Source organism: Struthio camelus, chromosome 2, assembly GCF_040807025.1.
Source record: "Struthio camelus isolate bStrCam1 chromosome 2, bStrCam1.hap1, whole genome shotgun sequence".
Classification (NCBI taxonomy): Eukaryota; Metazoa; Chordata; class Aves; order Struthioniformes; family Struthionidae; genus Struthio; species Struthio camelus.
Window position 1 is genome coordinate 94,356,788 of NC_090943.1, and position 10,252 is coordinate 94,367,039.

Consider the following 10,252-nt stretch of genomic DNA (forward strand, 5'->3'; position numbering starts at 1 on the left):
CCTGCAGTGCACAAAGACCTGGACAGTGTATTCTCCAGAGGACCTGGTCTAATGGGGCACTTTCCACAAGAGGGTGAAACCCATTGAGGTTGTGGCAAATAAAGTTACAATCCTGAAAGAAAATCAATTCATTTATGTCAATATTTGGAGATCTACAGTTGTGAAAGGGGGGAGTTGCAACCAGAAAAGGATTAGGAACTACTCATCTGTTGGGCTAAATTTAGCAATGGCCAGTGCTTTGTCTTAAAAAAAAAAAATCTTAAAAGCTTTAAAGCAGAAAAAAGGCAGCAGGGAAGCAGAGTAGGGGGCTTAATTTGAACGCCCTAGTAACTGTTTAAGATTACAGAAAAAGGGTAAGGAATTGTATGAAAAGCAAAAATAAAGCTCTCTGACTCAAAACAAGTGCAAATAATAGCATGAGTGTATGAAGTCAGAAAGGCTGAAACTGCAAAATAAATTACAATTAACAAGGTAGTAAAGAGTTACACGAAAAAAAGGAATACTTGATTCTGTTAGTTAATGAGGAAGCAAAATAAATAACAGATAATGCAAAGGAGGCTGCACAACAGTATGTTGCTTTAGTCTTTCAAAAAGATTTAAAGACAATTGAGTGTAGGCTCCAGAATCCAAAAATTGTTCTAAAGGAATTTTTTAGGTAGATGAGATAAAGTCAGGTCAGTAAGGTACACTGAAATTCACTGTAGTGTGTTTAATAATCCACTTGAAGCATATTTTGAAAATTAAGGATTGCTTTTAAGAACTTGGAGAAGATAGGAGCTAAGAATGTCAATAGGATATTCCCTTAAGTTACTTGAAAGTTCATATTGAATGGGTGAGGACCTATACATGTGTGCATCATTTTTATTAGGATCCGTGTTGAAGCCATAGCCCACGTTAATACTCACCTAACTTGAAGCAGGTGAATAATCCGCTATATTTCAGTGTGCCTTGTTCTGGATATCTAGAGTTCTTCCTAAATTCCCTGGGAGGGACACGCTTTGAAGTAGATGCTTTAGTTTGTTTTCCAGTGAGTGCAGGTATTTACTATATCAGAAATTGTTCGTGTACAATATCCCTCTCTACTAAAGCTAGCCATGAATTAGTTGAAACTCGGCAACGAAGCTCTTAACGTTTTGAATGAATGATAGGAACCTGATAATTGGTACTTGCTGAACTAATCCACCAAATACTAGTATCTCCATCTTCAACTTCCACTGAAATAAAGGTGGGACTTTCTTAATTCTGCCTACAGGTTAAAAAAGAAGAAACAACCTATTATTAGGCTTTTGAAAGAGCAAAGAGGGCAAAGATTACCCCTGTGTCTTCTCACTGACGATTTGGATGTCTGTAAACTAGGCTGCAATTTATAAATTAGAGTCACTCTAATCAGCAACAAAACCCCTTCTCACTCTCAGACCCTAATACTTTTACTCCCTTGGGCAAGTGAGGGCTACTGGGTCTTCTGCTTGTCACCATTAATGTTGCTTGCCACCACCAATGTCATAGAAACCAGACTTTAGTTAGAGAAGAGGGATGGCCTACCAGCTGACCGGAGGCTCCAGTGCTGGGACAGCCTTTCTGAACTTCATGATAGGGAGAAAAAAGAAAAAGCAACCAGGCTTAGAGGAGATGGAAACCCTAGAATAGAGCAGACTGTACTGTGAGCCAGACTGGAAGGGCTTGAAGAAGCGGCCCAGGGGAAATCTGGAGAGCTGCACAAAAGCGGGTGGGTGACAGTGACGCAGAAGGCAGAAGCTGCGGCTCTGTACCAGCTCCTGCCCCCGGCGCTAAAGCTCGGCTTCAGTTTTTGCAGACTTCCAAGGGAAGCAGGGTCAGAAGTTGTCTCTGCCCCATCATCAATGTGATGGTAACTTCAAGACTTCCACAGCTGTGAAAGACAATAAATGAAAAGTTACACTTACCTGAGCAATATGACCTCTAATCATGTGCTTGAATGCCTTGATGCTATTTTTTTCCACTCTATAACCATAGATCTTCTTTCAATCTGGTTATTTTCTGTAAGATGTGGTCCTATAAGGTGCTGGATTGATGATGGGGGGAGGGAATGAGGGTATTTGGCTCTTCTTGGGAACCCCAAAACTCAGTCCCCTACTGTTAAAGACAGTCACTTGCTGTAATCCTGTATTCAGCTGTGAATCCTAGTCAAGAATGTTTGTGTAAATAGGAGTAACTTATTTAACGGTGAGAGAATCAAAAGCACAGCTGAGTTTAGGATATTGATGCCCACATAGGCATCTGCTGCACCAATAGTTTTTGAATGAATGTGATAGTCGATGCTAGCTTTAAAAAAAGTGTTTGCTGTCTTTGACCATCAAACTAAACCTTCCCAAATATGCTGGCTTCATACAAGTCTCTGGGTAAGATCAAGTTTCATAATGAAAGTGAAGTACCTCAATTCTTCTTTCAGTCTGACTCTTTTCCTGAAGTCCTATAAGGTGATGATTTGGGGGGGGCGGTAAGTGAGGGTGCTTACCTCCTCTATTTTATTGTGGCGAATAAGTTTGATGTCCCCTGCTCCCCCTTCCCTGCTGTGAAAGTGTTTACGCGCTGTATGTCCTGCCAGAACAGAAGTGCCTCACCCCCAGAGTTGCTGAATAACGTTGCTGTGCTGAAGACAGCCTGACTTGGTGAGAACTTTACCAGCCCTCTCTGAGATGCCTAACTCAAGGGGGACCACAGTCTCCTCCCTCATATGAGTCAGAATAACCACTGGCAAAAATGACATCACACCAGGGAAATCAGAAAGATCTGATTTTCTATCCGAGGAATTGTTTATCTATCATGGAAGCCAATGTATTGTTAAGCCTCGCTTGCGTATGTAAAGCCAAGAAGTATGGAGTAAAAGCTCAACGAAGTGAAATGAGTGTGTTGCCCAATACTTTGTCATTCTATCCTGCATATCACATTAATCAGCTCTGCAATAAGGTAAGTGAAGACAAAAACCTGTAATTAGTTTTAAAGATCTCAGAGCTCTGTAGTCTGTGGCCTATCAAACCGAACGAAAATCTTCTAACTATGAATACTGAGTTACACACGTTTTTATTGCTTTCAGTTATTGCTGATCGCAAATAGTTGTACTACATGCATTTACACTTTAAAATCTATTAAAAATAGTCTATTATGGTGGAAGATCAGTCATTCTCATAAACACATAGACAACCAAATACGGTATCTCAATACACGGGTTAAAATGTAATATTTGTCTGTTGTGGTAATTACTTCTCAATTTTTTTTGCCTGTAGTATGTTTTCCAGGGAGTCCCCCTTACTTGGCAGGCTTTGCTCATGCTTACTGGAAAATAAATTCGAATGGAGAAAGCTTGTAGTTAAGCTTGTAGTTGTGTTTGGCTGGAGGACCATATCATTTCAGCTAATTACTCTCTCTCTGGCTCCAAGGAATAGGCACTATGCAGTCACCTCCTTGCAAGAAAAGCAAGAGATGACAGAAAACAAAATATAGAGAATGTGGCATAATAAAATGGCAGTGCCACAGCAAAAGCATTGAGCCGTTTGGCCTCTCGAAAAGACCATGGATTCTGGGCTCTCATGGTTTTGAGAAAGTTACCTGGGACAACATGGCATCATTTCCAGTGATGATTATTTCATTCTAGCCGCAGGTTCAAATAACAATTGTAGCCTTTCTTTACACTTAGTTGAACTACCTACAGTCATAAGATTCACAAACTTTTGTAATTGGTGGCATCTCGACCAGCTCTCCAAGGAAAGCAATGCGCATATATATATGTTTCTGGCTCCCCCACCTAAGCCACAAGTCATTTTTTACTCCCTTTGACATGAGGGTTTCAAAGATGATAGGTGCTTTCTTTGCAGTAGAGAGAGGAAATAAATCCGCTAGTGTCTCCACTGATGTTTGTAGGAAGCAAACTTCAATGTTACTAATGGTTACTTTTTCAGTGAAAAACTTTGGTTTGGGATTTTGCAGCAGGGTGCAAAGGCCACAGTTGCTGTTCACAGGACTTTATTCATGTTGCTAACTTGTAACAGAAAATCATCACCCGATTCTAAGGTTTATCTACTTGGAGCAAAGAGCAAGGAAGGAGCTGCTACCTCCAGAATCCAGGCAGCCCACCCACCTCCTCGCCTAATGCATCTTCTTTGGCTGCCATCAGATCAGAGGGACATGAGGTGACTCCTGACAAAATAAAAAACTAGCACAACAGACCTGGGGTCATCTCTGTTGATCTGAGGAGCAACTCCTTAAGCAATGGTCCAGAAGCACCTTTGGCACAATAACTCAGTCCTTGATGAGCTTAATAGTCTGTCGCTCCTGAACTCCGGAGGACATTGGGCCAGGTAACAAAAAATCCCAAAGTCAACAAACTTATGTCTAGAGAAGATGTGGAACTAAAGAAATAAAATAACTAGCCAGCACAAATCCCAAGCTGTGGAAAGAAAACTGGGTCTCTCAGTTGATAGGCCAGTGGATAGAAAGGAACTCAAGATGGGCTGTGGTACAGAAATTTTAAACCTTCTTAAATGCTGAACTGAGCACCAAAAATAGTGCCTGATAATTTTGTCCTATCTCGAGGCTTTCAGGCAATAAACAATCTATGAAAAAATATTTTGATGCTATCATAAGGCAGTTTCAATGGCAGAGTGAATGCTGCTCACACAGGAAATCTACCTTGCCCAAGTGTTTGGCTGGAGGACCATATCATTTTTTCCAGAGCTTGAATCAAGCCAGGATTTAACGATTACCCTCAAAACACAAAGACAGAAGTGGTCAGTTAATGGACTCCAAATAGCTGCAGTGATCGCCAGTCTTTCCTGGAAGGACGCTGAACTCCCTCAAGATAAAGACTATGTTTCTTCTAACTCTTCACGATTCATAGATGATGAAAGACTCACCATAATGCTCCCTTCACATACTCTCTTTCCACAAGCCGGAAAATGGATTTAAAGAACTGACTTACTGACTGGTATGGCCTTTGCTAGCAATGCTGGTGTTGCTGGATGGAGGTCAAGTGGTTATTACTGCCTAAAGAATTTGCACCTTCCTAAGTGTTTATTTGAAAGGTAAATGATGCTCAGATGAGGTGGCTCAGGTGGCTCAGATGCCACCTCTTCATTAAGAGCATGAGAGCCAAATCATTCGTGATACATTCTGACTCATGAAACATGGTCTCTGCCACCACTGCAGGACATCCAACCCTGAAAGAAATGTGGAGGTGTACAAGTAGCTGATGAGACTCTAGAAGCTGTCAAGGAAACACCGTTACACCAGGTTGTAAAGAATGGCACAAACCCGCCTTTGTGCTCTTACACATACAGGCAGAGCCTGACCCCATGGTGACTTCATGGCCCCTGCAGCCTCTGTCTCCTCGCTGCAGGAATCACTACGGGCAAACGGAGTGGCACTCAGCAGCTTCCCAGCAAGCACACATTAGGCCCAAAACATCTGAAGTGGAGAGCCACATCATTTGCCCCCATAGTTTATCTTGTGCTGAGGAAGGCTTGCAGCACAAAAAAAGACCCTTTTTTATCTACGATCAAAAAGCAGTGACATTTAGCACAGAAGGCAGGAAATGTTGCCCAGGATACGATTTCATCACGGAAAAGTTTGAGGTAGAAGCAAGTACTGTGCCCTGCACAAAACACACCACGATTTTCTCTAGACTGAATATAATTATTCACCTGAAACGTATTCAAATTTAGCACCTACCAGAGAGCCACCATCACTCTGAAGCACTCCGGAGCCATTTCACATTTACTAGAAAGAAACGGCAAGTCACAGCATAACGCACCAGGCAGGTTCAAGACTGATTGTAATGACCCAGAGGCCACCCCTACCCCACACCGCTTGTCCACATCGTAGGCTTAGGCAGACCCATTTTTCTGGGTGGAAATGGCGCTTGAGCAAGGGATCCTTAAACCTGGGCACGCTCATTTTACCTCAAAGGGCCTACCCCAATAACACCCCTATCTGGACTCCTACAGGCTCCCTACTCCCTGTACACTGGTGTCTCTTTCTCTTATATATTGTTTCTCTCTGCTGTTTAAAGAGAAAGCTGTTTTAAGCAAAGTAATGTCTTGCCGGGCTGGATGTGGAGAGGGTGAGGAGGGCAGTGGGTGATGCCCGTGCCAAGGCAGCGTGCAATTTTAGCTTTTCTGAGGGCCTGCTGGGGTCTTGGTCTTGGGCTGCTGCTTTTGTAGCTGGAAAATGTGCGGAAAATTCTGACAGCAGAAATGAAGCATGGCAGTGTGCGGATCCTCACCACCCTGCCTGGGATGGGGCTGGGGACACAAGGTCATGCTCCCAAATCCTGTATAACAAATACCGTGCTATTAGCACCCATTTAATCCCTCCTCATTTGCTGACCAAATTTTTTGTTTTTTCATTTTACTCTTAATACTATAGTAGATCTTTTGTAAGTCTGTCAATTCACTCCACGGTAGCTTTTTGTTTAGCCATGGGCTGTAAGAATTTGTCATTCTACATGAGTGCAAGCTCAGTTTGAATTGACTATTTCAAGCTCAGATAAAAGCAAATTAGGTTGTGGCTGTGTTTACAAAACTACCCTAGCTGAATGAAAAGACACTGGTCTTGAATCTGCAGAGGGTTGTGCTCAAGCCTGATACTAGCTGAGCTCAAGAGCAGAGCCCAGAGCTACTAGATCCTGCTAATACTGGGCCTGTTGCAAAACTGAAACCTAAACTTGGCAGTTTAGTTTGTTTAAAGAATCTTTGCTGTAGGACACGAATTGAGCAGCTGATAAGAAGCAGCAAGGTTGTACATATTGGGTCAATGGGAAAACAGTTTCAGTATTTTTCCTCTTCTCATTTGCAAGAATGATGATCATATTGCAAGAAAAGGAGAAATGTCCTCCTCCACTCTTTCCTCTTCCAAAGTGTCCTTTGTTTGCAAAGTTTCCCCTGGAACTTAGACTTAAAATTTAAAAAGTATTTGCTTTCTTGGCAGTTTGTAACAAAGAATGGCTGAAAAAAACTACACGGGAGCAGGTTGAGCTTTGTGTATCTGTATCACCAGCATTTGAACGTTAACAGAATACAGCTAAGTGCTCTTTGCGTAAGTATCACTTTGATTTGGATGCTTGAACTTTAACTTCCTCATTGGTACTTCTCGCTGCTTTGTTTAACAGCTTGACATTCTGTTTCTATTTCTGTCACAACTGCAGCAGTTGGTGAGAGCCAACTCTTCTGTCAGAATAGAAATGAATACATATTATTGGGTCAGCTGCAGATCCTCAGACTATTTACCCTTTGGTATATGATTCCTGGTAATTTTTTCCCCATTTCTACTAAGATCTATGGGATAATACTCTTTAAAAAAAATCATTCTGAGTGCATTGCATATCGAGTTCCTTTTATTTATGTTGATAGGCCATTTGCTGTAGATTCATGAGACACTTTTCATGGTGAAGAAACACCAAAATTCGAAAGGACAAGCTGTTAGACTTGCTTCTGCTTTTTCCGGTAGGTTTCTCCTTTCAATTTTATGGACTATGCTACCATTTCAGGTTTTTGATTTTTCTGGGGAAATTTCTAATGGATTTAAGAGTAGCATGGGATTCTATAATCTCGGTGAAGTGAGTTGACATGAAGAGGGGCAGAATGGAACGGGCCTATAAAGTAACATTTGCTTGTGCTTGTGCTTTTTTGTTCCTTTCTGATCTCCAGGTCTTAGCATTTTTAATATCTTAATACTGGCCATCTCCTGGATGATTCTCAGATGTAACAAATTTTTGTTTTCTACTGCCCAAATAACATTGTGTCACATTTGTTTCAGGCTTTTGGGTTTTTTTTCAGGCTACCTTCCCAATATTGTTACCTTACCTTATCTTTACAGAGTTAACACAGAAGTGGCTTTGACAGTCTTTATTTTTCTTTCTCTCCTCAGACATATGCTTCTTGCTTGACATGGTAAAGACAGTAATATCAAAAACAGCCATTATGCTAAAGTTGATGGTACGCTGCTATCTGCAGTAGGCGAGAAAGAGGAGAATACAGTTCAAAATACTGCTTTCATGCATCTGCCATGCAGCCTATTTAACAAAAATAAAAAGTTCTCCAGATAACTGCAGTTCGAAGAGAGTTCACACTCGTTTAGCATAGGTTATCTTGCAAAGCATTTCTGCGGTTCAGAAATGTCCACGTTTATTGCTGTGGTATTGGATAACTAGTTCAAGATCTGTTTAATCTACAGTATTTCTGTTCCAGATTCCTAACAGAGTAATGTTGGCGAGAGGCTTTCCCATTCCCTTAGGAGGCGCACAGGCCTCTGTGGTATCTGTAGGATCTGCTGTTGCCGCAAGAGATGGTGAAAGCAGTTCTTTGGATGAATGTCACAGTGTTGGATGCGTTAGACTCTTAGTTGTGCCTGCTTTGCCGACTGGAAGTGGATGTAGTAAACATACTGTGAAATTTCACATACATGATTCTGAAAAATGAAAGGACTGGGGTGAGAGCAAAAAAGGAGGTGCCATTTCTTAATTAGATCGTTGTTTAATTTTTCTGGGGGTACACAGCGGTCAACTAACATGATAAATTAAGAAATCAAACTGGTAGAACTCCCACTTTTTGTTGTTTTTTTAGTCTATTTGTTAGAGTTATCATACCGGTAGGCCCTTTTTAGAGAACTATATTGTCATGTGGCATGAGATAAAATTTTTAGGAATGCCTTCTGCTGAACTACCAGTTAAGACCTCTATAGCATTACTTGTAGGGTATGAACACAGCTTTTCATTTCCTCAGCTGTGCTGCAGTAATACACCTTCTAAAATGCAATGGTGTGTTGCACACAGCTAACTGTCCTAATTATAGAAATGCTACAACAAAGATTGTGCAGAATATGCATAAGTTTGAGTTTATTACTCCGGTGGCTCATGTCTGTCTTACTGTTCTTGGCCCTCCCACCAAGAGTTACGAGACGACTATGTTCCTCTTGGTGGAGAATCCTGAGTACATTAACGGAAAGAAATGCTTTAATGTGTATGTTTACCTCAGGGAAGAGGTATACTAATACAACAATTTTGTGTCTTCAAAATAGAGACTTCAATTCCAAAATATTCAACACAGCATAACTTACCAAGATCACCTGCCTGCTCCTGATAATTGTATTTTGAGTACGGTGGTTGGTCAGCTCCAGGTGAGAACTGTAATAATCTGCAGGATTTGCATATTAGGTGTTTTTACTCTTCTAAATTCCTTATTTTTATTGCTATCTCTTCCTATTGTTATCTCTTTTTACTCGAAGCATGAGTTCTGTCTGATGAGCTCCAGATAACCCTGCTAATGCTCTCTCTTGGCCTCAGTTCAATAGTTTTAAAGTAGAGCCATAAATGTGTAATTGAGACATGCTAAACCACCATGCTTGCATGACTCAGAGGATTGTGAATGCAAACAACTTAAGTTCAGGAGACCCATGGACTTGCCTACTCCATTATTAAATCTTATTGGCTATTTTATTTTTTTTTCAGATAGATGATAATCCAGTAGAGGGATTCCACCAGCTGTTTGCTCTCTGGAATACTAAGAACAACTGGATGTGAACCAATGATATATTTAGACTGATTCTGTACAGTTTTCATCGAACTATTTCTGTTCTGAAACGGACATCCCCACAGTCATTCTCAAATCTCTTATATGCAAATAAAAACAAGAATCACGTAAAATTCCATGGTGCCTTGCCCTGTTTTGTGATTAATACACTTAACGCTCACTTGTGCTGTGTTTTCACACATGCAAGATATGGGGTGGAAAGAGTGACAGCTCTTCACAGAAAATGAATACACAAACTACATGAATTTTCCTCTAGCCTATCCCTGAGGTCTGCCTTTGGATCATTAATACTGGACATAATAGCCAAAGTATTTCTGTAGTTTCATAATGATGGCTAACTGCCTCAGGCAGTTTGCTAGGTCAAAACAGCCATGGCATGAGAGCCGTGACTAGGGCTCTTGAGGTCAGTGGGGGGCAACCCAACAAACCTTACTGAAGTGCTTTGCTGCTTTTTAGTATTCCTATGAGTGATTGATGGCTGTCAGAAAATCCTGCAGTGTTGTACGGTGTAGATAAACCTAGAAAGCTCTGTTTATAGAACAGTAAATTGGAATTTCATAGCAAGAGGATTATAAAACTGAGTTGTCTTTTGCTTTTCCTTTTCCCATTCTACTGCTACTCTCATCCTATCCCTTCCTGCCTAGCTGAACCTAAGGGGGTTGAATTAGGATCTGGCCACAGAATTAAAAAAC

The 10,252-nt window shown here is 41.1% G+C and overlaps 1 protein-coding gene across 5 annotated transcripts; it reads left to right on the forward strand.

The window, feature by feature from the left end:
- The first annotated feature begins 42 nt into the window (after nucleotides 1–42).
- LOC138065964 (nuclear transport factor 2-like) lies at nucleotides 43–9,662 on the forward strand. 5 transcript variants are annotated; one of them, XM_068931629.1, is made up of 6 exons: nucleotides 43–2,946; nucleotides 6,961–7,068; nucleotides 7,383–7,475; nucleotides 7,900–7,967; nucleotides 9,049–9,147; nucleotides 9,479–9,662. In XM_068931629.1, the coding sequence occupies exons 3-6, from the start codon at nucleotides 7,415–7,417 to the stop codon at nucleotides 9,548–9,550; spliced, it is 300 nt and encodes a 99-aa protein (XP_068787730.1). In that variant the 5' UTR covers nucleotides 43–2,946; nucleotides 6,961–7,068; nucleotides 7,383–7,414; the 3' UTR covers nucleotides 9,551–9,662. The 5 variants fall into 5 exon arrangements, 3 of the variants coding, with proteins under 3 accessions (XP_068787730.1, XP_068787729.1, XP_068787732.1); XR_011139025.1 differs by lacking the exon at nucleotides 43–2,946 and adding an exon at nucleotides 6,607–6,768 and having other exon boundaries at nucleotides 7,900–9,147; XM_068931628.1 differs by lacking the exons at nucleotides 43–2,946; nucleotides 6,961–7,068 and adding an exon at nucleotides 7,136–7,279.
- The last annotated feature ends 590 nt before the right edge of the window (nucleotides 9,663–10,252 follow it).